This window comes from Podospora pseudopauciseta, chromosome 1 (assembly GCF_035222475.1).
Source record: "Podospora pseudopauciseta strain CBS 411.78 chromosome 1, whole genome shotgun sequence".
In the NCBI taxonomy this organism is placed as follows: Eukaryota; Fungi; Ascomycota; class Sordariomycetes; order Sordariales; family Podosporaceae; genus Podospora; species Podospora pseudopauciseta.
The window spans coordinates 2,322,742-2,346,489 of NC_085892.1; the positions used below are offsets into that span (position 1 = coordinate 2,322,742).

At 50.7% G+C, this 23,748-nt stretch overlaps 11 protein-coding genes across 11 annotated transcripts; 8 read left to right on the forward strand and 3 right to left on the reverse strand.

The window, feature by feature from the left end:
• Window positions 1–14: 14 nt before the first annotated feature.
• QC763_0007610 (uncharacterized protein) lies at window positions 15–846 on the forward strand (the record flags this gene model as incomplete). Its single annotated transcript, XM_062905158.1, has 3 exons — window positions 15–485; window positions 587–757; window positions 829–846. The coding sequence occupies 2 exons, from the start codon at window positions 15–17 to the stop codon at window positions 716–718; spliced, it is 603 nt and encodes a 200-aa protein (XP_062770127.1). The 3' UTR covers window positions 719–757; window positions 829–846.
• A 433-nt stretch (window positions 847–1,279) lies between these two features.
• On the forward strand, window positions 1,280–1,935 carry QC763_0007620 (uncharacterized protein; the record flags this gene model as incomplete). Its single annotated transcript, XM_062905159.1, has 4 exons — window positions 1,280–1,380; window positions 1,476–1,577; window positions 1,840–1,855; window positions 1,924–1,935. 4 exons carry the CDS (start codon window positions 1,280–1,282, stop codon window positions 1,933–1,935), a joined length of 231 nt encoding a protein of 76 aa, XP_062770128.1.
• Window positions 1,936–2,096: 161 nt separating this feature from the next.
• QC763_106263 (uncharacterized protein) lies at window positions 2,097–2,932 on the forward strand (the record flags this gene model as incomplete). Its single annotated transcript, XM_062907200.1, has 2 exons — window positions 2,097–2,558; window positions 2,651–2,932. 2 exons carry the CDS (start codon window positions 2,097–2,099, stop codon window positions 2,774–2,776), a joined length of 588 nt encoding a protein of 195 aa, XP_062770129.1. The 3' UTR covers window positions 2,777–2,932.
• Window positions 2,933–4,259: 1,327 nt separating this feature from the next.
• QC763_106265 (uncharacterized protein) lies at window positions 4,260–5,207 on the forward strand. Its single transcript, XM_062907201.1, has 3 exons — window positions 4,260–4,431; window positions 4,485–4,821; window positions 4,912–5,207. The coding sequence occupies exons 1-3, from the start codon at window positions 4,355–4,357 to the stop codon at window positions 5,035–5,037; spliced, it is 540 nt and encodes a 179-aa protein (XP_062770130.1). The 5' UTR covers window positions 4,260–4,354; the 3' UTR covers window positions 5,038–5,207.
• A 2,752-nt stretch (window positions 5,208–7,959) lies between these two features.
• QC763_106270 (uncharacterized protein) lies at window positions 7,960–8,904 on the forward strand. The gene is made up of 2 exons (XM_062907202.1): window positions 7,960–8,501; window positions 8,590–8,904. The coding sequence occupies exons 1-2, from the start codon at window positions 8,040–8,042 to the stop codon at window positions 8,713–8,715; spliced, it is 588 nt and encodes a 195-aa protein (XP_062770131.1). The 5' UTR covers window positions 7,960–8,039; the 3' UTR covers window positions 8,716–8,904.
• A 596-nt stretch (window positions 8,905–9,500) lies between these two features.
• Window positions 9,501–11,725, forward strand: QC763_106280 (uncharacterized protein). The gene is made up of 8 exons (XM_062907203.1): window positions 9,501–9,697; window positions 9,752–9,804; window positions 9,874–9,899; window positions 9,956–10,128; window positions 10,188–10,525; window positions 10,593–10,919; window positions 10,992–11,081; window positions 11,138–11,725. Exons 1-8 carry the CDS (start codon window positions 9,661–9,663, stop codon window positions 11,438–11,440), a joined length of 1,347 nt encoding a protein of 448 aa, XP_062770132.1. The 5' UTR covers window positions 9,501–9,660; the 3' UTR covers window positions 11,441–11,725.
• On the reverse strand, window positions 11,572–12,426 carry QC763_106290 (uncharacterized protein; the record flags this gene model as incomplete). The annotated part of the gene is made up of 1 exon (XM_062907204.1): window positions 11,572–12,426. One exon carries the CDS (start codon window positions 12,424–12,426, stop codon window positions 11,572–11,574), a length of 855 nt encoding a protein of 284 aa, XP_062770133.1.
• An 848-nt stretch (window positions 12,427–13,274) lies between these two features.
• Window positions 13,275–13,955, reverse strand: QC763_106300 (uncharacterized protein; the record flags this gene model as incomplete). The annotated part of the gene is made up of 3 exons (XM_062907205.1): window positions 13,275–13,413; window positions 13,472–13,652; window positions 13,706–13,955. The coding sequence occupies 3 exons, from the start codon at window positions 13,953–13,955 to the stop codon at window positions 13,275–13,277; spliced, it is 570 nt and encodes a 189-aa protein (XP_062770134.1).
• Window positions 13,956–14,911: 956 nt separating this feature from the next.
• Window positions 14,912–19,617, reverse strand: QC763_106310 (uncharacterized protein; the record flags this gene model as incomplete). The annotated part of the gene is made up of 4 exons (XM_062907206.1): window positions 15,714–19,617; window positions 15,481–15,655; window positions 15,249–15,419; window positions 14,912–15,190 (listed from the first exon to the last, which is right to left on the reverse strand). Exons 1-4 carry the CDS (start codon window positions 15,941–15,943, stop codon window positions 14,912–14,914), a joined length of 855 nt encoding a protein of 284 aa, XP_062770135.1. The 5' UTR covers window positions 15,944–19,617.
• On the forward strand, window positions 17,130–19,904 carry QC763_106320 (uncharacterized protein; the record flags this gene model as incomplete). Its single annotated transcript, XM_062907207.1, has 2 exons — window positions 17,130–18,511; window positions 18,579–19,904. The coding sequence occupies exons 1-2, from the start codon at window positions 18,401–18,403 to the stop codon at window positions 19,902–19,904; spliced, it is 1,437 nt and encodes a 478-aa protein (XP_062770136.1). The 5' UTR covers window positions 17,130–18,400.
• Window positions 19,905–20,618: 714 nt separating this feature from the next.
• On the forward strand, window positions 20,619–23,696 carry MEF1 (Elongation factor G, mitochondrial; the record flags this gene model as incomplete). The annotated part of the gene is made up of 4 exons (XM_062907208.1): window positions 20,619–20,794; window positions 20,866–20,980; window positions 21,081–23,110; window positions 23,172–23,696. The coding sequence occupies 4 exons, from the start codon at window positions 20,619–20,621 to the stop codon at window positions 23,224–23,226; spliced, it is 2,376 nt and encodes a 791-aa protein (XP_062770137.1). The 3' UTR covers window positions 23,227–23,696.
• Window positions 23,697–23,748: the final 52 nt, after the last annotated feature.

Consider the following 23,748-nt stretch of genomic DNA (forward strand, 5'->3'; position numbering starts at 1 on the left):
ACACCTGCAACAAAATGGTTCGCTTTCTAGCTATTTTCTTTTCCGCTCTTACATTCATGGGCGTATCTGCGCAAACACCAGGAACAACCGGCCAATATGTTCTCGACACTATCGCCGCACTGCAAGCCAACGCTACCAAATTTCAGATCGAGGCACAGAAGCTCAATTCTCTTAGCTGTGCCCAGTATCTCACTCGCACTAGTCCCTTCACAGCAATTCTTCCAATCTTGGAGGACATCAAGGCCGATTTGCTTGTCGCTAATCCAGTGATGCGCTCACTCACCCCCCTGAACGATTCAGTCTGCACTTCAGCCGACTTCGCAGTCTCTACAAACATTACAGCCAAGCTTGGAGGGGTGACGTCGTCTTTCGTACGCAGTCTTACCAGGCTGAGCGGCAAGGGACAGCTCAATGCCTGCTCCCTAGTCCCGTCTGCTGGACAGGCTATTCGCACGCCTCTGGAGCAGTTGAGCGTTGTTGTTTTGGTGAATTGATTCTCAATGCACCTTTTCTTGTCCGGTTTCATCGATCACTAGTAAATACGCATCACTTATCGGCAGCAGCGCTAACCTTGTTACAATCACAGGAGTTTTACCTCAGTATATTTCCACTCACACCTTTCCAGGGAGACCCGCAGGCAGTGCAATACAACACGGTTCAGGAGTTGCTTGCTCTTGCCATTGCGGCGTATTCTCCGGTTGTTGGAATTCTTCCGTAAATCAAAACATCGGCATATGGCGAGGGAAGGATACTGATTGTAACTACACGCTTCCATGGCATTCTAGCCACATAGGGGGTACATTGAGTACCCAGTTAACATTGTGAAAGCGAAATATTATTTGCCATTTTTATGATCACAATGCTTTGTCTTAACCGTGGAATTGGCCAATCTTTGGAAGGCGCTGCCCTCCTACCTACCCGCCTACCTGGGTAGTTTGTCCGCTCTCCCATGTTGGGATGACGCTCGCGACGGCCAACCAACAACACTTCCACAGCATGTTGGGGATTGACCTCTTATTTCCACGCCAGAACATTATCCGACACTATTTTTGCGCCTTTTCTTCAAGGTACACAAGAGACGGGAGTCACTAGCGTTATTCATGCGGTCGATGATGGGAAATCTGCAAAGATCTGTCCCGGATGTCTGCAATCGCCATCCAGCGTCTTGGTGGCTTCGGAAAGGAAAGTTCAAGACCCGAATCAATCATGATCGTGTGCATATCTACTTTCTCGCCTTCGGCTGTTGTCATCACAAGTGTCCTATCGAAAGCCTCACCAGATGCCCAACACCTACGTTCTCGACAGCATCGCGGCTTTACAAGGCGACACCACCAGACTTGAAGCTCCCAACACTTTTAGCTGCCCTCTTTACCTGCCTAAGTATGTTATCAGACAAGGGCCCTTTACCAAAGTTATCCCTGTCGTGAAAGACTTGGAACACTGCTCGTTTCCGGCCCAACAATCAACACTTTCAGGCCCTTGGACGAAACGATCCCGGCCGATCTGGCGAGATCCCAAGAGATCTTAAGGGTCATACGGCCTGCACCACCTACCTTTCCAGGAACCTCGAGTCAAAGGTACCTATAAAAGTATCAAGTATTCGCAGGTTGGGTAGGTTTCTGTCCCACACACACTCAAAGCTATCAATACGAGGTTTTCGTCTATGGTGGTCATGGGTGCATCCTTTGAGATACCCACAGATCTACCAACTGGCTCGGTGGCTTTCGTGAGACTTCAGCCTGGCCAGTAGAGTCTTTTGCTTAGCGAATTGTGCCTCCCCCCCCCCCAACCAGTATGAGGGGATACTGACTGATAGAGGGCCCTTTCTCCAGTCTCCAGTGGCGAGGTTGGTAAGGTATGTCGGGAAACCTGATTTCATGTCTCTAAGAATTTCGGAAGAGGTAAACATCGAATACTGGGCAGATCGACTATTGATTCGAGAGTCTGCGATGCGTCTATAAGAAGCCCCAGACCTCCTGATACAACCGACTGCTTCACTTCTGTGGATCACAACGAATTGAAACATCATCCTATCGACAATTTCACGGGACCGACTTATTCTGCCTTCGCCTTCCGCAGTAACTCCCCAAGCAAAGATGACCCGTCTTTTGACTGTTTTCTTGTCTGCCCTTGCCGCCGTGGGCTTTGTCTCAGCACAGGCGTCCCCAAACGCGAGAACTGCGGTCGACAAGACTCGCGAATACTTCAACGAAGCTCTTGCTCTCAAAGCTCAGACTGAGGAAATCGGTACTCTCAGCTGTGTTGAGTACTTCTTGAACATGGGGCCCTACACCAAGATTGTGCCCACTTTGGAAAGGATCAAGGGAATCTTCGATGCCTACAAGCAAATTGTCAACTTTCAGCCTCCACTGAACCTCACTATTCCGGAAGAGGCCGACGCAGGCGACGATATTGTATACTTCCTGGGTGCAGCAACCATTGAAATTGGTACAGCCTTCGACAGAATGACCGAGACGGGGACAGCTAATCTCTGCACTCTCCCGATGCTGGGAACTAAGATCAAGAAGGCTTTGCAGGATGTGAAGGCGGTTTCCAGGGTAAGCTGTTTTACCCTCGTCCCATTATTTTCCTCGATGTTTTTGGGAAGTGTGGACAATGTGCTGACAGGTGTTTCTCAACTTTTATGTAGCCGTTTTACTTTTCCCTTGCGGCTTTTCATCTGACTGAAACAGGGGCTATTAGAAGATCATTGCTCTCTTTCGAGAGCAATATTGAGGCAGCCATCCAGGCTTATTCAAGCCCTATTCCAGTTTGATCGATAATTGTATGGGCGCGGAAAACATATAGGGTGGTGGGGGGGTGACAGGCGGGACACGAGACTTTAGGCTGTTAGACCTTTCGTTGCAGTTTTCGTTTCATATAAATTGCCTTCAAGGGGCCATTACCTCATATTATCTTGACAAATTGCCCAATCACGTTGCAGGTCTCTTTTTGCTTGCGGATTAAGACAATCACCGAAGTTAAGGTACATATCCGACACAGCAGGTTGATGTCCGTGTCATTTCAACACATTAGATCCAATCCAGGGCCGAATCAGACCTCTTAGCACGCAAATAGACTTGTGATAGTGACGATGGCAAAATCAGTGGTGTTGGTCTCTGTACCAGGAATCATGGCTGGGGACTGGCCTTGCTCTAGGGTAGTCATTGAAGGGATTTCAAACGGGCTCAGTCTGTGTTACCCCAGGCGGGACTTTTCGCTCCGAAGTGTCTTTCATGGTGCGATAACTGCCAGGTACCTATAATTCGGGCCGAAAATCGAAGGGCGTCAGCCACTCAATAAGACTGACCTGGCGGCTATGACCGCTGAGCTATCTTGACTTAAATTGACAGAGCAACTCTCCAAGTGTACGACGCTTTGGATGCCATGATCGAGCTAGGAGGCTTGATTAATCTCTGTTCTGTTGCCCCAAACCTTGGAAAGGGGATGAGTGATGTCTTGAGGGAAGTTCACATCTACGTTTGGATGAGTCCTTCACAGATACTTCCGTGCACCGATGAGAAATCCACAGAGAACCCCAGCTGGACATGGAAAGGTTCCTGCAATCTTGCAGCCAACATCATCGAGGATGTTGATATTTTCTTGTTGTATATGGCCTCATAATGGTACATTAAACCGATGGTTGACCTCCCGACGGCAAAGGGGGGTGATACAGACGCATGGATACTGACTGGTTTTAGAACACAAAACTGTCCTGACTTCCATGTTATTTCGCTAGTAATGTCTAAGCCGGTAATGCTGTATAAACCTCTTCTGTCAGTGACATCTACATGCCTACTTTCGTGCCGAACCAACTCATGGCTGGCTTTTTCTCGCTTAAGTGAGTCGGTGGCGGCTTTTGTGAGACTTGATTACGAGTGATCTATTAGTCTGTTGAGCAATCGCCTCTTCGCGAGAGAGGTAGAGTTCGATTTACGGAAGTTGAGACCAGAATTGAAAAGCGGAAAGAAGGATCATCGTGCGTGGGAGAAGTGTCACGGCTGCTGAATGCTTGGATTCCCACCACATTGCACATTCCACTTGGGATAAGCAACCACTTGATCATAGAGATCCAGACTGCACAGATAATTGGCCTTGATTATGACTTGTGTGGCTTACTTGGTGTTGCACCATTGATTTGGAGTGATGATATCGGAAGTGGGAAGTTTCGGATGAGGGCAGGAGCTTCAACTACCTTTTTGCAGAACGGATATCTTGTTGCCGACACCGAAAGAAACATCTATGAAGAGACGTCATCATTCAACATAAGCAGGTAGCTTAGTATAGTCAACTTATCAGGTTTCCTGCGAAACATCAGTCGTCAAATCTTTCAAATTGCTGTATACAAACAAAAATGGCCCGCCTCATGTCGCTACTGCTTTCAGCTATTGCCGCTGTGGGAATCTCCGCACAGTCAATGGCCGATGCAGAGTACGTTTTGGACAGCACCGATTCATACACAGGGTTGCTTCTGTTCGCCTCAGAGACGAAGCCCAGAGCATCTACAGCTTGAGCTGTGTTCTATATCGTCTCAACATGGGCGCCTACGCTAAGATCGTCCCTATCCTGAACGAGCTTGCCGATGATTTCGCCGAAGGTGTCGAGATCAGCAAATTCAAGCCGGCGCTCGATCCAGAGGACCCAACCAACGTGACAACGGGCAACGACATTGAGAACAACGTCGGCAGAGCAACCAACGCATTGCGTGATGCATTTCAAGCGATTGCTAATGGCGGTGGGGCCACCAACCTGTGCGAGGTAGCCCCTGCTATTGGTAAAGACATTAGCATGGCATTGAAGGAGTTGAAGCAGGCTGCTGTTGTGAGTTTTAAATTCCCCGCTGTCTTTGGTGTCTACACGTAGTACCTTACCTTGGAGATTACTGACTCTTGCTTTAAACCTTCATCTTAGACGTATTACTTTGCCATCATTAACTACAACCCCATTGGACAATCTGGTCTACAACGGGCATACCTTTCATTCAATTCCGGCATTGATGCTGCGATCGAGGCATCCGACGGTATTATAGAATTCTAGCAGGAAAGGAGCCAGGCAATGCCGATACTGACCTGTGGGAAGGAGGTGGTCAGTTGGTGCATGTTGACATTGAGAGGCTGTATCGTCCTGGTTCCCACAGTGCCTAGTGCTTGCTGGCTTCGATATATACAGACAATCTTCCAACTTATCTTTTAAAAAACAATTTGCAAGCTCTTATTTGAGAGACCCTATTGAAATCTAATCTTACGCGGTGGGTTAGCTGGTTTCATTCTTGATACGTCATAGCAATACACCAAAACCTCTCGTGATGTAAATGGTCCCAGTCACCGTACCTAGATATCTTGCATATTGACGTATGTAGAATAGCGTTAGTCTATCCACAATTCTCCTGGGCGTCATTTTTCTTTTTGGATGAGGTTAAGAAAGATAGCCAGGCGAATATGAAGTACCTATGAGAACAGTATCATAGGCGATTGTTGTAAAAACGCAACATATAACAACCCTCACTTAGCTAATGCCAGATGATGCAATCAGAGTCAGAGCTCTCCCTGGATGTAAGCACCTAAGCAAGTCGGGCGAAGTATGAGACTAGGCTTGGTTTGGGCTGAATTTGTCTAACGCACCTGCAAATCCTTGACCTTACCATTGTCCTGGGAATCTTGATTCCCACAGGGTAAGATGGCCTTGGGTCCCGAAGTTCCAAGTCCCATCCGTGATTTCGGGTAAGGGACGTCCGAATGGAGTTACATGTAAGTAAGGCAATATACATGCACAAAAGTTATACTGCTTCCTACAATCAAGTTCAACAACCGGGTGTGGTGAGTCCCATTTGGATGAACGTCGAGTTGTCTTGCCGAAAAAAATGGCGAACATGACCAAGGCTTCTCACACCCCTCCACCCCCTCTCGAAAACTGATTTGCAGCTTCAATTCCGATCGTGAAGATCTGGGGCGTCTTCGGTCCCCAGAGGCGTCGGAAACGAAAAGTCTCGGATGATGCCTCTTGTATCACCTTACCTGACTGATGGATAACCAGACGCCCGATGGATCTCGAAGATGGCCAACAATAAATACCTGGACTTACCTCTTTCTATGCCTTCTTCTTTTTTCAGTAACGTACATTATAAGCGAGCGACCAATATAAGTGAGCGACCACTTTTTTCACGCAATGCCTAACCTCCCCCTCAAAACCTTATTTTCTTAACAATCCAAAATGCTATCTACTTTAAAGGAAGCCTATATAATCTTAGCCCTTGAGGCTCTTCAAAATGATAAAAATCTAAGTGTATTAGCGGCAGCCAAGATGTATAACGTCGATCGCAGTACGCTTAGATACCGACGCGCCGGCCGGCCTGCACGACGCGATACCACGCCCAAATCGAAGAAGCTCACTCAATCCGAAAAGGATGCTATTGTTTAATATATTATTAAGCTATATACGCGAGCTTTTCCACCAAGATTGCGTAGTGTGGAAGATATAGCCAACTAACTGCTATGCGTACGCGACGCGCCCCCTGTTGGTAAGCTCTGGGCATATAACTTCGTTAAACGCTAGCTATAGCTCCGTATACGTTTTACGCGTAAATACGATTACTAGAGGGCTAAATGCGAGGATCTAAAGGTTATTAGTAAGTGGTTTACGCTTGTACGGAACACTAAGGCTAAGTACGGTATTATAGATAACGATATCTATAACTTCGACGAGACTGGGTTTATAATGGGTATTATTTTCGCGGGTATGGTAGTTACGACCTCGGACGGCCTTAGTAAGGCGAAACTGGCCCAGCCTGGTAACCGCGAATGGGCAACGGTAATCTAGGAAGTTAATACCCTCGGTTGGGCTATCCCTCCTTTTATTATCTTAGCCGCGCAGTACTACCTTACCAACTAGTATACCGAGTGCAACCTACTGTCTACCTGGCGTATCGCAACTACCGATAATGGCTGGACTATTAATCCGGTAAGCCTAGATTGGATTAAGCACTTCGACTACTATACGGCGCCCCGGATAAAGGGCAAATACCGGTTATTAATCTTCGACGGCTACGAGAGCCACCACTCGACCGAATTCGAGCGCTACTACTAGCAGAATAACATCATTACGCTCTACATGCCTCTACACTCCTCCCACCTCCTCCAGCCACTCGATGTTGGCTACTTTGGGCCGCTAAAACAGGCGTACGGTCGCTAGATCGAGGACTTAATACGTATATATATTAACTATATAAGCAAGCTCGAGTTCCTCTGTACCTTCCGCGAGGCCTTCTTTGCCTCTATAACAGAGAGGAATATATAGGGTAGCTTTGCGGGTGCTAGCCTTATACCGTACGATCTAGAGAAAGTGCTTTCTAAGCTAGATATGAAGCTTCGTATGCTAACACCTCCAAACTCACGGCCGGGCACGGCACTCCCTTGGGTCTCCCAGACACCACATAACCCTCGAGAAGCCAACTCACAGTTAACGCTCATTAAGACTCGCATTACTAACCATCAAAATAGCTCCCCGACTTTAATACTGGCTGCGGTAGACTAGCTTGCTAAGGGTATAACGGCTATAATGCACCAGGTGGCTCTCCTTCGTGCAGAAGTCTCTTCGCTCCGTAAGGCCAATGAGGCACTAAGTAAGCGCCGGAGAGCCAAAAAAACACGTGTGAGGCTTGGAGGGTCACTTACTGTACAAGAGGCACAGGATCTACTGGATCAGAAGGCCGTGGATAGGGAGGGAGTGCAAGAAACGCAGCCGGATAGTAGTAATGCAGGGGGGGCTCGTACGAAGGTTCAGTGCTGTGGTGTATGCGGTAAGCCTGGGCATAATGCGCGCACTTGCCAGGAGGCTGCAGAAGCATCTGATTCAGCTGTTTCTGATGTAATTATGGTTGCTTCCTAGTATTGTTGTGTAGTAATTGAGGATAATGGTATAAAGGTTGTGAAAAAGTGGTCGCTCGCTTATATTGGTCGCTCGCTTATAATGTACGTTAGGGTATTCTTAAGCCAGCACGCCGTACGTTTTTTTTTTTTTCTTTCACATCAAAAAACCTCAAGATGGTTCAATTTTCAACCCTTTTGATCTCCGCCATCACCGCTGTAAGCGTCTCAGCACAGGCACCACCCGAAGCCCAAGACACCATCACAAGGGTCTACAATTACTGGACTGATGCACTAGAGCTCCGAAGAGAAGTGGGGCAGGTCAATGACCTCAGTTGTCTCCTGTACACTCTCTTCGGGACGGGACCATTAGCAAAAGTCATTCCTATTCTGGATCGAGTTACGGCAAACTTTCTGGAGACTTCGCGGGCCGTCGTTACCCTTAAACCACTCAATGCCACCATTCCGGCCGAGGAAGAGGCTGGAAAGGAGATTGATAGCTACGTGGCCAAAGGGACCATCGAGATCACCGGGGCGTTCAGCAGGTTATCTACAGCGAGTACCGCCAACCCGTGCACTATCCCGGGCCTTGGGTCTGCAACCCTCACGGCTTTGGGGAATCTGAAAGTGGAGTCTCAGGTATTTTTCCACTCTCACTTCCTGTCCCTCCTCTCTTCCTGATTTTCGGTAGCTGTCTGTTTCATGCTGACTCTCGAAATTCTTTTAGCCATTCTACTACGAAGTTCGAAATTATGTCCCTGCCCGGGCAGTCGAGATCGAACGTAATCTGGTCCTCTTCATGAATTCTATTGATGCCGTCATCGCAGAATTCGGAAGTGTCATTGACACCTGATGTGCAAAACATGTTTTATGTGGACTGGAGTATAACCGGTTTGCTTTTCGTTCAATTCTGGTCTTTTGGATTTCAATACTTCTTTATCTAGAAATTGGGTTATTTTGTCGGGTGAAATTCGTTACCATCTGACATGTGGGTGTTATCATTTTTCCGGTTTCCTTCTCTTCACAGTTGTGGGATGTCTTGCCAGTTTACCTCCTTGGTCGCCTGCTTCTCAATGCTGTTGTAAACAGTCACGTCTCCTCGGCCTCGTCCCGAGTAATTCCCTTTGTAAAAGTGCCCGGTCAGGAAAACTGAATTCGTGCTGCTTTCAGGTTGCCACTTGGGTGCACCTGACACACGGTCAGGTTGATGTCCAAGATGCTGGCCACCTTCCTTCTGCCAAGCATTCCACCTTGCCAACTGTCAGAATTCAACTTGCTGTTGACTGTGATTAATGAACCCACTGAACTACCACTGCACAATCCAAACCAAAGGCCACGAGTTTAACCTAACTTAGCTTATGTGATTTATTGCTTGTGCCTGCCTTGAATCGGTAACCATCAATAAAACATCCACACAAGACGACGACCCAGGGCGATATTTGATGGTTGACTTTTTGATGTATGCAACTGCATGCCTAGCTTCTCATTGCAGGGGACCTTTGCCCGCATGATATGTGCATCCGCAAGGTTGCCCGACATACTGTGGCCTGTTACGATAGGCTACTTGCTACCACTATAAGCTGCGCTGCCACTGGGCAGTGCAGAAAGAGCCTCATCTCTCGTCCCACTTTGCCATCTGAAATCGTCGGCCAGCTGAGGAGAACGTACGTATGAAAACATTCATTTAAAACCTTCATTTTAGAACAAGTCAACCTTGTTCGTCATTTTCAATGAATAACATTTGTCTGATTGTGGCTATCTCGCATGGTTGTCATTGAGGACCGGTGATAGACAAAACATGACATTGAACCCAAAAATGAGAATACTCCAGCCCTGTAAGTAGTCGTGACCTGAAGGATGGCTGGGCTCGGGTACTGATTTGCCTCAAGCCCTGGGAGGGAGGGAATGGACAACAAGCACATCTAATTTTAGCCCCGAAAGTGTAAGTCAATCTTCTGTCTCATTTGATGCCACTGTCGAGTGTTTGGGTGAGCTAACCAAAACCTCCCAGATAAATCTTCCCCAACAGTGTTATGTGTGAGTGCTCCCATATTTTTCCATGATAGCAACATGGTGTCTAAACTCCATTCCAGCTTCCTAGACCATAACAACTACCCCGACATAGGCTCACCTCGCGACCGAGCTCTAGAGCATTTCCAAGTCCCTGCTTTTGTTGGCACTAAGACCTGTTTTGACCTGAATGGCTTCTTTGGCAGCCAGGTAACCTATGACGAGACCTCCTCCCAAAAGCGCATGATCGGACTTAGTAACTTGCCCCTTCTCTTTTGTTCCTTCGTCTTGCCCCCCAGCTGATGAGCTGTTAAGCAACATGGTTCCGCGTCCTCATGAAAATGGTCCAAAAAGTCGAGGAAGCCCATGACAACCTCCCCGAGTACGCCACCAGTGGCGAGAAAGGCTACAATTGGTTCGAAACAACTATTTTTACCCGATGGGACTACCCAGACAAGCACCAGGTTTTAATTGTCGACACACCTTCGGACTTCCCTGAGCAACTTATTTGCCTTCTTCAAAAAGCGTCACTATCGGGGCAAATCAACTTTCACGATCCCTTGGCAATGCACACCAGTCTCATCGATCAGATAATCGTGTATTCCGACATCTCTGTCTGGCGGATCCGAGACCCGGTCCGTCAAATGGAGAAGGTGGGTGCCTCTTATCAATAGACGACCATACATTCTCCCCATGGCTGACAGTCTGTTTCTCCTGCAGAGTCGCATGCGAACCGGCGCCATCTTCAGTGAGGTCCACGAGATGTCCCGTCACGCCATCCATTCCTCGGAAGTTCTTGAAGCGACCATTGACACCCTCAAAGACTTGCAAAGATGCCGAATGATGGTTCACGACTCCTTCCCATCCCGGCCTCCTCCCATGGCAGCAGCCACTTCTGCTTCCAGAGAGGCGACAACCCCAACTCACTTGACACAAACTTACAAAGACCAGGCCATCCAATATGCACAATTCCAAATCTCTTTACTCAAAAACTTGAAACTACGGGCCGACAGTAACAGGGAACGACTCAAGAATGAGATCAACACGGTCAGCTGAGCCTTGTTCACATTGGAGGCATATAGCATCAAGAAACTTTCCACTGACCAAAAATCCAAACAGGCCTTCAACAACCTCACCATGCAAGACAACTCGGTCCTCAAGAGCATAGCCCTCCTCACCATGGTCTTCCTCCCAGCAACATTCTTCTCCGTAAGCCCCCTCCCATCCCTTCAAGCTAAACCACGCTTATTAACTAACAAAATCAGTCCCTCTTCAGCACAACCTTTTTCAACTACGGCGATGACGGGGAGTGGCAGGTATCGGGGAAAATGTGGATTTATTGGGTCACCACCCTCCCGGCGACGATCCTCATTGTTATTCTTTGGAGGGTGTGGCTCGGAAACAGTGATGCTATTGTTGCTGGTTGGAAACGAGTGAAGAAATGGACATTAGAAGATCAGGGGTGGAAGGGGTTGTGGAGGGGGGCTGGGAACACGAAGGAGCAGATGGTGAAGGAGGAGGGTACGGAGATGGGTCATGTTGTTGGTAAAAATGTTCGTACTTTTTGATGTTGAAAGAGTTTCATCTAGTATTTGGTTAGACAGATTCTCATAGGAGTGGTTACCTAGGCTGATTTGTATTTCGTGTACCTAGGGGTCCCTTATATGACAACAATACACCCAGGCATGGTGAGTTTCCCTTACCACGGAATATCCATCTTCTCCAACGTATCCTCTATCAACCTATACCGGCATGCCTTTTCATTCGTCAGAAGCTTCTGCCAGTTCCTCTTGTCCAGATCCCGAATATTCGCCGCCATAATCTCCCCAACCGTAACCTTTCCATGGTTCCCCACAGCCTCCTCAGGCACCTCCCTCTGCCCCTTCTCCCCCCCAAACGTTTTGTTCAAGGCCTCATTAACCGGGTCACTAAACCCGTACTTTTGCGCCTCCTTACAATACGCCCTCGGCACCTCCACCCCCTCGGACACCCCCGTCTTCACCACACCCGTCACGGGGTTGTACAACACAATATAAGCGTAATCCACCGGCTCCTTGATAGCGCCCTCCCCGGGTCTAGCAGGGGGCCAACCAGACCTAGTAATAAAGCTCTCGATAGCCGCGTAGATGATGGTCGTGATACGGCGCTTGACAACCAACTCGATTATCTGAGGACTTACTCGGTTCAGGATCATGCCATGTTCAATCCTGTTGAACGCCCCGGTCATTCCCGCTTCGTTGTAGGGCTGCTCACCCACGCCTGAGGACGCGCCCTCAAAGCCAAGGCAGTAAATTTCCGTGTTATGTGGGAGACGCTTCCGGAGCTGGGTTTCCATGAGTTGGCCTTTGTCGGCGTTCATAGTTGGGATGAGGAGCAGGACGCGTTTTTCTGGAGTGTTGTCTTGGTGGAGCTCGTAGCTGAGCGGGAGGAGTTCATTGTGCGGCTCTGGGAGCTGGGGAGGTGGGTAGACTTTGAGAGGGGGGATTTGCGCTCTCTTGGGGAGATAACTTTTGGAGTAGTTGGGGAGGTTGGGTGGTGTAGATGTAGAGGCCATTATTTTGGTCGTTGTATGTCAACCTGATGGGTATCTAGAGGCGGTTTCTTTTCTGTGTGGGAGTCGAGGGAAAAGTTAAGGGTTTCGAGATAGAAATATTCGAAAACAGCCCTAGGTAATCAGTCATACAAAAAGTTGAACAGATGCCGCTGTCACACGCAAATGGAGGTCAGGAGGTCGAACAAACTGTATAGGCTCACCATTCCTGGCAAACCTCTCATCTGTATCAGATGACAGCCAAAAAAACTGCCAGCTGCTCATTTGAAATTTGTGTTCTTTTGCAGGGGTGGCTAAGGTGGGCGGTGCCCTAAGGTCGATCACAAGGCAGCAAGGCATAACGTACCATACAAAGTGTTTGCTCTTTCTCTGGCTTGTAACATGTGGAACTATCGAGTGGGGGGAAATACTTAATTAAGTAACCAACTAGGTACCATCTGACTTACAAAAGTCACTTGGGTCTTCATGTTGGAGACGTTTTGCAGCATGTGGTAGCTATCATCGGGATTTTCAATTGGATGAGTCGTCGGATTGCTGATAAGGCGAGCACCTACCGGGTGGTATTGGGAATCTTTCAAAACTTTTCCAAGTCAAAGTCAGCAAAGAAAAGCCGTGACTTGTTGGCGTATTCATCCCTTATCAGCTGGCATGACCTTACTCAGGACCAACAGAAAGAACAGCAGCATGTGCCTCAACCCATTCAGAATACTGATTCTTTCATTTCGACTGTTTATCGACCTCGAACTCATCGCACCCCGGTTTCTATGTACCCCTACCGCATAGAGCCTCCACCGTCTACGACCAGATGTGTGCAAAATGTCCAATTCCTCCTCGTTCTAACCTGCCATAATTCAAGGAGTCGCAGCAACCGGCGCTTTCTTGATGTTGGCGCAAGCAACCCTCGCCGAACTCTTATCATGGAAAACAACCGCACGATTACCAATATACCCAAGCTGGATGATGTTGGTGGCAGTGTATGGATCATGGAATCTGCACCACCACAATCAGTATGTCAATTTCCACTCGGCAAGCCTGATTGAACACTTACTCCTTCTGAATATGGCCCCCAGCAACCTTGCCATACTTCCCAGACAGATCGCCGACCTCGCAAGTCGCAGGCAGCGAAGCCTCACAAGGCGGTTCCTGGCCACGCACGTATGAGTCGAGATGAGCGCCCGTATCGGCGCATGTGCCGTTTTCGGGAACAGCGCGGACGTGGATGTGGTAGTCTAGATCTCATCAGTGCCTGTTATCACTTGTCGTTCAGGAGTAACACGCATACTGTAAGGTCCGTTCTCCTCTGGCAAGCCGGTAATATCAATGGTGTAGTTGATGCCGATCTGGGCAGCGACAGCCTTGAAGGTGCCCTTGACGATTTCCGAGTCGAACTCGGCGATCCAAACCTCACCAATGACGGGGTTGTTCCTCACCGGCCGAGCATCACCCAGCTTACCAGTCGTGACGTTGTTGGAAGCCTGGGCCGCTGCCAGCGTGCCGACAGCCATGAGGCTCAAAACAGAAGACAGCTGCATTGTGGATCGATTTCTTTCCCGAAGACGGTATAACAAAGCAGAACCAAGGCCCAAGGACCGGGAGAGTCTCTAATAAGATCCGGGGAACGGCAGAGAAGAGTTACCCAGAGGTGGATAGCTTCTCCATGACGAGGGAACCCCTTCCTCTCCCTTATATAACCCCCCTCCCCCCCCATCCACGAACCGCATCTTGCCCCCTTATCCAATGATAGCAACTGCACCTCCAATATCCTAGGATTGGGGGTCCGGACACTCAGTACCTAAGCGATTGGATCAACTCCGAACTGTCGTGATGAATTGTCCGGCCGAGAAGCGCTGCGTGGTGGGATTTCTCCCGGCTGTATGGATAAGTTCTCCGAACACTTGACTGCCAAGCAGGGGTATACTTCTTCGCCAGGACGAATGGGCGCGGTGCCTATCTCGCCAGGAGCCGCAATATCAATATAACCGCCGCGGGAAAGCACTATAAATCTGCTGTACGACTTATGAATGGGACCGTACCAGCAACCGGACTCCCGAGATGGTCTGCCTATATGACGGGATTTGGAATCATTCGGACATAACGGTGGCATCCGAATATCCCACATCCCGTCTAGCCAAGGCTCCCAAGGGGGTTGCAATGGTGTAATCATACACGCCCCTTGTGAATGGCCAGTAGAGGCCTACTCGGTTAGAACTGCAGCTTACGATATGGCTTCTACCGGGCCTGGCTCACGGCTTCCAAGGCGGTTATGTTGTCGCGGAGATATGAGTTGGCATTTGGCGTGAGGAGTCATTCTTGGCTTTAAGTTAAAGCTGCTGAAAGGAAAGTCCAACCGACATGAATCTGCATGAGTCTATGATACCTATTGCATGCTAAGATTCTAGCTACCGCCAGAAAAGATCTATTAGCACCTCGAGGTCATGTACCCACCAGATATTCTGACCAAAGACTCACCCCAATACTTAGGCCGAGCTCAAAGCCTAAACATCTTACTCGCCTCCGAAAAGCTCATCCCCTTCGCAATCTCCACCGCCATCTTCTCATCCGCCTCCACCTGCTTCTTCATCAGCGGAATCGCCTGCTCCGCCAACTCCTTGGGCAGCACCACAACCCCATTCACATCACCAATGAGGTAATCCCCCGGCCTGATCGTCATGTCCTGCTCATCAGTCTGCAGTTTGACTGGCACATTGACCGCCGCCACCTTGAGCAACTCAGCAGGAGGCGCTGTTCCGACATCCCTTGCAAAGATCTGTCACACTATTAGCAATCGCCCCTCTATCACAAAACAGTGAGCCCAATATATATACCGGAAACCCCAGCCCCCTCTGCTCCTGCAAATCTCTAAACCGTCCATCAATCACACTCCCCACGGCACCACTCGCCTTCGCCCTCGTGCTCATCAATCCACCATAAACTGCATTTGGAGTCTTGGGAGGGCAAGAAACAAAGATAACCGCTCCCGCAGGGACAGAGTCGATCTACTTGACATATTAGCAACCCTCCTCTCCACCAACACAAGCCAAAGGGAAAAAAACTAACATAATGACTCGGATGCTTCGGCCTAGGATCGTCCAGCGGGACATATTGGACCGTATACGCTGGCCCAACAATCTTTGTATCCCCGTCCTGTCTCTGAGGGGACCACATCGTCAGCCCGGATAGGAACCCGCCATTGCGGTACTTGAGCTTGATCAAGGCGTCGGAGACGTCACAACTAGAGGTGTCAGAGGGACTATATTCCAGAGATGGTATGCTATGGTATGAGTACATACGTAGTGAACTCTTGCAACGCCTTCACAATTGGATCCTCTGGTGCGGTTGGAGTCGCCATCTTGGAATACAGCGACCTCTGTTGGTTGAACAGTGTTGGTGTTAACAACCTCGGCTGTAATTGGTTTGGCGGGGTTCTGACAACAAATTTCAAACTGGAAGAAGATGAGGTGCTCGGCTGACGATATAACAATGCAGGTTTCACAGGCAAACAAGACACAACTCCACGCATGTTAACAACTGAGGGGATTCACATGGGTTGATGTTGATGCTGGCTTTCAAAGCTCCCGGCTTTGAGGGATGATGCAATGGCATGTGCTAACAAGCCGAGATATTGGTGGGCCCCACCTGCCGATCCGGCCGCCCGGTCCCTGAAATCGGCCGCATTCGGGAAAGGTGGGGTTCGGTGTTGGGCTGTCGGCACCGGCTTCACAGTGCTTGATTTTAATGCTGGCCCTGTAACCGGCCATATGCGAAGTGAGCACAGTGTAAAGTCTGTCAATGTACAAGTGAGATCTAGGTCGACGTGAAACATTACAATACGCTTTCACAAGCCTCTCACTAATTATCATACCACAGAGGGATTGAAGTGAACTGTCACCACGCGCCCAAGATCCACAGGCCACGCAACCCCCTGCTGGGACATTTGATGAGAGCAAGTTCTGACTCGGCAAAACTTGTCAAAGAACACAGTCGATCCTGCTGTCAATACCACGAAGCGGAAAGGGGTTGAAACTAGGTCCTGGACCTACGGATCGCCCCCATTGCAACGGTTTGGTGTAATCTGTAGATACCCAAAAACCCAACGGCCTTGCCGACATGGCGGGTGTGTGTATACAGTGCCATTGGCTGGCAGCCGACCGCGCCGCAACTGGTCTGACCAAGTTCCGTTCACTGCAACCTGGTGTTCGGTTGGGGTCAATGTCACCATCTGATGATGGATGAAGCTCACATCGGTCCCACGACTCTGGGTTGGGATCACTGCCGGGCGGCCGTGAAGGATGGGCCACAAGGAAAATCTCATCGCCTGCCCGGGCTGACCGCTTTCAACAGATGATGGTGTGTGATCTGAGACCTGCCTGCCTTCCAGACTGTCAGGGACACCAGAATATGGTGAGATGCCGATCAGTGATCAGGCTTTGTGAGACCTGGCAGAAAGGCGGCTTCTTCAACGACGAAAAGATCCAGATGGAAGTTTCGATACGTGATACATGTTGTGGAGATCCTCTGCTGTGCTGTGGCGCTGTCAACGGCAAAGTCGCCCTCAGGTTCTCTCTCACGCTGTGAGAGGATGGATGCTATTCAGCGGCCCAGCCACACGGCAGAGGTCCTTCCAACCCCCGCTTGCGACGATGATGCCGTGATCGTCCAGCTCTCGCAGATGTGGTGAGGTAGCATTGGAAGCCTTTTGCCGGTTGTCAGTTTCCACAAAACCGTTCTCATGACAACAAAAACATCTCCATTTTCTCCAAGTCTCCATCGGTGTTGTTGATTGTTGTCGATGTCTGTGGCTGGGAAACAGATTTAGCGTTGTCGGGATTTCCCTAGCAGTGATGCTAGCGCCAGACTTGGCGCATCATCGGCGGCTGGTTCTCCAACTCTGAGATCTGGATAATAAGTGAAGAAAAAAATGAGGCTTTTGATTTTGAGTTCGCAGAAACGGCAGGCATTGTTGGTGAAACTGAGGTGCCTTGAAATCGTACAGAAGCTGAAACGGAACTGGGCTGAAGCGAGATCGACATTGCCTTTGACAAACCTGCATGCACAGTCATTGTACCTTATGTAGTGACGGCCGGAGCCAGAGTTGGATGAGGGTTACCTGACCCCATCGCGAGCGGTAGCTGCGGGCGAGCAAACACGAGGTGTACCCTGCCCCCGCCTGAGGAAATCCGGGTCGGTCAATCAATCGTACAAAGAGTCAAAGATATCGTATCTTCCCTCCTCAATTCGACCCAACATTGGAATCTGATGTGAGACGTTCATGGCGAGTAACGCAGAGAGATAAGCGCCGCTGGCACACTTCCGAGATGCAATTCAACGGCCCGGTTACCATCACCAACGGACAGCCCAGAACAGAGGTTCCAGTTGCTGTGTGAGACAGCAACGTGGGGAAATCTGGGCCCTCGGTCGAGGCGTGAACGGCGCGGAACAGGGGCCACGGTGCGTTAAGTGGCCAGCCCCTGTGCATTTTCAGCCCAGCCTTACCGCAATGAGCATCCAGCCTTGGCTTGCAGGTGCCTTGTTGTCGCAGATGAAAGCACCCAACCCTTTGCCGCCGGTTTGGATTGCGCTTTTCGGTTTCTGTCGACTCCTCATCGCCATTCTTCATTCTGTTGACCTGCTTTGGTTCACTGGTTCACCAGGACGGCCAGTTCATCAATAACGTCAACGTCCGCCTCACCCAAGACTTCCTCCGCTTTGGTCTGGGGTAACGCCGATTCCCCGCATCAAGAGCCAAGCCATTGTTGACGAATCCGCCTTGTGGGAGCTGAGCTGAGAGCGAACCATCCGCTAGGCACGAGCTTTTTGGATCGGAGAGACGCAACTTCGGGAACGAGTACAATGCGGAGCACCCTTTGCATCTCGTAGCAAGGCATAATCGACGACGTTTCTTTTTGGATATTCTGCTGTACCGTGTATCACTGTTGGGCTCACTCGGTTCGCTTGGAGACTGAAAAAATAGTGGAGGATGCCTCCGCAGCTTCGAATACCGATCTTTGTAACGCTGCCAGTCGGTCAAGATGAATCTCGCAGATTGCTTTCTCGGAAAACCAGGGAGCAGCCTTCCAAAGAAGCACAGGTAGGCTTTTCCCACCCAAACAGCCTTGATTCTTTAGTCTCATTCTTACCGTCTCCGCCATCTTCAGATCGTAGGCGCTGTTCTCGGTGGCATCTTTGCCCTCATCATCATATACTTCTGCACCCGGTCCCTCTGGAGAAAATGCCTTGGACCTCGAGGCGGGAAGTACAAACCAACAGAGCGAGAGGACGACTCTCCGACAACTCGACAGATCAATAGAGAGGCCCAGGATAACCTGGAGGACGCATTGGCTGGCGCACAAGCACAGAATGGCACCACCAACAACAACTTGGCGGCGGTCGATCGGTCCACATCAGTTCGCAGCGTTATGACATTGCCAGTGTACCGACCCAAAGCGACAGAAAACGAGCAGGTTCTGGGCAGGGAGGGCGAGCGCGATGGTATTGATGTTGTCGTCGAGATGCCGACGGCCGAGCAAGAGGAGGAGTTGCGCGAACAGGAAATGGAAGCTCTCTATCAGATTCGGGCGGCAAGACGTCGACAACTAGCCGATCGCGAGGAGAGGCGGCGGTTACGACGGGAAGCGCGCGAGGCGAACGATGTGGTAGCTATGCGGGAGTTGAGGGAACGGGGTCGAAGCGTGGCGGCGATAAACACGGTGGAAATTGAGGAGCTGAGGAACGAGCACGAGCGGTTGAAGGAAACGAGAGCGCGAGCGGTGAGTACTGTCGCGTATGGCGACTTGGGAGTTGCAAGGGCAGATGGGACTAGGATCCGGGCGAATAGTACCGACAGCGAACGGATTGGTCTTCTCAGCGATGCCGCGAGTATCGGGGCGTCCACCCAACCAGAGAGCCTCCTGCTGAGGCGTGACAGGAGTCACAGTGCTGCGACTCTCAGTATCGACACGACGAACCGCCCAAACACACCGAGCTTGACGACAGGAGGAAGCGCCTACAGCTTAAATAGCGCAGGATTAACCAGCGCCGGGTTACCAAGTGCTGGTTTGCCAAGCGCAGGATTATCAACCCGGTCGAGAGCAAACTCTGGAGCAAACACACCACGGGTACCGAGCGCAATGGCCACCCCAAGAGCTGGGTCGAGTCCCGAGATGATCGATACCGCAGACCTGGCCGACTTTGGAATGCCACCGCCCGACTATGACGAAGTGAGCTTGGATGACATCACGCCTGGGCACTCACGTCGCAATTCTGGGGTATCAGCCTTATCGGGCAGGAACAGCCCCTTCAACGAGCCACCCCCAGACTATCCAGGCCCCGGACCAGCCAGGGCACGCAGCAACCGACTGTCGGCAGCCATTCAGGACCTCGCCGCACAGGCTCAGGAAGACCAAGAGCCTACAGGTCGGCCAGGGTTGAGACTGAGCCAGGTGCCCCAGATCGTTATTGAACCGTCGAGCGCGAGACCATGAGAACAATAAGCATTGGATGTGACTGAGTATTTTGGATACCCAGAGATTGGATGTACACGTACCTTTTTGGACCCTTTGGCTTTGGAATTTGGCATGACGAACGAATATCAGATGATTTGGCATGGAGTTCTGTTGGTTCTGGCTTTTATATAGGAGAGTTCCTTGGATTAATTCTGACAAGGGCAAGTTGCGAGGGTGACTGAGATGGAGGTGGACTGTATATAGGTACTTGGTAATAAAAGAAGACTTGTCGAAGCAGAGGATAGTGGCAATCGACAGGCGCTCGTGGTCTCAGTCATTTGACACTGTTTGCCTTATTTGTTCCCGTGGAATAATGTTCGTCTACAAGCCAGATAGATACCTCGCGGTGTGTTCTACTCAACTACAGCCTACCCACCTGGATGAGGGACTGTGAACACACAACATCTGGATATAAGAGTCCTGGATTTTACAACCGAGCAACTTGAACTGGGCTACACACACCAACATAGGGTCAACAATGTTCACTTTGCTCCCCTCCTTGGATGTAAGAAACAGGCTGTGGCGTGAGTGGTCAATCCAGTTCCCGGCCCCACTAAAAAAATTCGCGGAGCTGGAGTCTCGCCGGGAACCACCGTACCGTATCCTGCGGGAATCCTAGCCCCACGAACGTCCCCTTCCCTCTTGTTTGTGGTTGTTGGTGTCATTCCTTTTCTCTTTCTTCGGCCAGCCAAGATGAGGGTAATACGGGCGGTAAACAGCTGTCGCGCTGCTCTTGCGACAAGAAACGCAGCGCTGGTGGGCCGCCGGGCCTTGCCATACGCTGCTGCCATCAACAGCGCCAGACTGGGAGGTCTCAGAGAGTTCAGCAGGACGTCCAACTATAGGGCTGCCGAGGGTGCTGCTGCCGCGTATGGCTTAACCCCTTAACCTAACATGACATCTTCAAGCAATGGCTGACACTGGAGAGCGGGAACTACAGTCTCAAGCAGGCCAAGGAGCTGGCCCAGGCCAACATGACCCCCGAAGCTGCCGCCGCGAAGGTCTCCCCCGCCGAGGCTGCCAGGTTGGCACATGTCCGGAACATCGGTATCGCAGTATGTTATGGCCTTGGTTCAAGATGGCAAGTTGGTCGAAGAACCAACTGGACTTTATTGGGGAACAGGAAATGCTGAGACAAGCATGGCAAACCACTAGGCACACATCGATTCCGGCAAGACCACTGTATCCGAGCGCATTCTCTTCTACACCGGCAGAACGAAGCACATTCACGAAGTTCGCGGGCGTGATGGCGTCGGTGCCAAGATGGACTCCATGGAACTGGAGAGGGAGAGAGGTATCACCATTCAGTCTGCCGCCACCTTTGCCGACTGGAAGTACAAGACCAAAGACGGCAAGGAGGATACATACCACCTGAACTTGATCGACACGCCCGGACATATTGATTTCACCATCGAGGTCGAGAGAGCCATGAGAGTGTTGGACGGCGCCGTCATGGTGCTGTGCGCTGTCAGTGGTGTCCAATCCCAGACCATCACGGTCGATCGCCAGATGAAGCGTTACAACGTCCCCCGTATCTCCTTCGTCAACAAGATGGATCGTATGGGTGCCAACCCCTTCAGGGCTGTCGAGATGATCAACTCCAAGCTCAAGATCCCGGCTGCCGCTATTCAGATCCCGATCGGTGCTGAGAAGGAGTTTGAGGGTGTCGTTGATCTCATTGAGATGAGGGCAATCAGAAACGATGGCCAACGTGGTGTCAACGTCAAGGTCTCGAACCAGATCCCCGAGGAGTTGAAGGAGTTGGCCGAGCAAAAGAGACAAGAGCTGATTGAGAAATTGGCCGATGTCGACGATGAGATCGCCGAAATGTTCTTGGACGAGATCACCCCCACCCCTGAGCAGATCAAGGCTGCTATCCGCAGAGCGACTATTGGCCTCAAGTTCACCCCTGTGTTGATGGGCTCTGCCCTCGCCGACAAGTCCATCCAGCCCATGCTTGACGCTGTCTGCGACTACCTCCCCAACCCCAACGACGTTCCCAACATGGCTCTCGACCGGTCCAAGGGCGAAGCTCCTGTCAGCTTGCTTCCGTACAACTCTCTTCCCTTTGTCGGCCTCGCCTTCAAGCTGGAAGAGAACCCTTACGGTCAGCTCACCTACATGCGTGTCTACCAGGGCTCCCTGAAGAAGGGCCAGTACCTCTTCAACACCCGCAATGACAAAAAGGTCCGCATTCCCCGCATCGTCCGCATGCACTCCAATGAAATGGAGGACGTGGCCGAGATTGGCGCCGGTGAAATTTGTGCCGTCTTCGGCGTTGAGTGCGCCTCCGGTGACACCTTCACCGACGGTCGCCTTCCTTACGGCATGAGCTCCATGTACGTCCCCGACGCCGTCATGTCTCTCAGCATCAAGCCCAAGCGCAGCAGCGACGCCGACGCCTTCTCCAAGGCCATGAACCGCTTCATGCGTGAGGATCCCACCTTCCGCCTCCACGTCGATGAGGAGTCAGAAGAGACCATCATCAGCGGTATGGGCGAACTTCATCTAGACATTTACGTCGAGCGTCTCCGCCGTGAGTACAAGGTCGACTGCGAGACTGGCAAACCCCGCGTCGCCTACCGCGAGACCATTAGCCGCAAGGCCGAGTTCGACTTCTTGCTCAAGCGCCAGTCCGGCGGTCCCGGTGATTACGCCCGTGTTGTTGGCTGGGTCGAGCCCAACGCTGAAGACGCCGAGAAGAACTACTTCGAGACCCGCGTCGTCGGTGGTACCATTCCCGAAAAGTACCTCGCCGCTTGCGGGAAGGGTTTCGAAGAAGCCTGCCTCAAGGGTCCCCTTTTGGGCCACAGGGTCATTGGTGCCAGCATGATCATCACTGACGGTGCTACTCATGTTACTGATTCCAGTGACTACGCCTTCAACCTCGCCACCCAGATGGCGTTCCGCAAGGCCTTCCCAGATGCGGGCGGTGCAGTGCTCGAGCCGTTGATGAAGACGACAATCACCGCGCCGGTGGAGTTCCAGGGTAACATCCTCATGTTGATGAACAAGAGGGGTACCATTGTTGATACCGAGGTGGGCGCGGATGAGTTCACGCTTGTGGCGGACTGCAGTTTGAACGCCATGTTTGGGTTCAGCACTCACTTGAGAGCGGCTACGCAGGGTAAGGGGGAGTTTAGCATGGAGTTCAGCCATTATGCGCCTGCGCCGCCGCATTTGCAGTAAGTTTTTCTCTGGTTGATGATGCTGAGGAAAGATGACTGACATTTCTTCGAATCATAGGAAGGAGTTGGTTGCTGCCTATGAGAAGGAGCTCGACGCCAAGAGAACCAAGTAAATCAGCAATCGCAAGATTTGTTGATAGGATTTCGGGATTTCCCCGTCCCGCGTCCCCCTGGCCAGGGCTTGGTGAGAATGATACCCGCCCTGCTCAAGATTTAGAGCCATGGATGGCTTCACCATACACCAGTCATCACCACGTCACAAGGGAATCATCACCCCTACGAGCCATGAATAACTTGGTGTAGGGCAATCTCAGGGGTAGATACACCACGAAGAGGTACCATAGACAGAGATGGATAGGCATAAAATGGGACAGGAAAACAAGGTGGGACGATGATACCGGTACACAATAAAGGGGTCATGTGCTTTTTTTGATGTTGTTGGATGTATGTATATATGGATGGGTAGACAAAGATTGTATGATAGGTGCTGCCTGATACACACGGGGCGCAAGGCGCAGAGGTTGCGTCATATGGGGTTTGATGGTTAATGAACGACATCCTCTCTCGCTCTCTGTCTCTGATATCGGATGGCTCTCTTTGAGACCCAGCATAGCCCTGGGCCTATGGGTTATGAC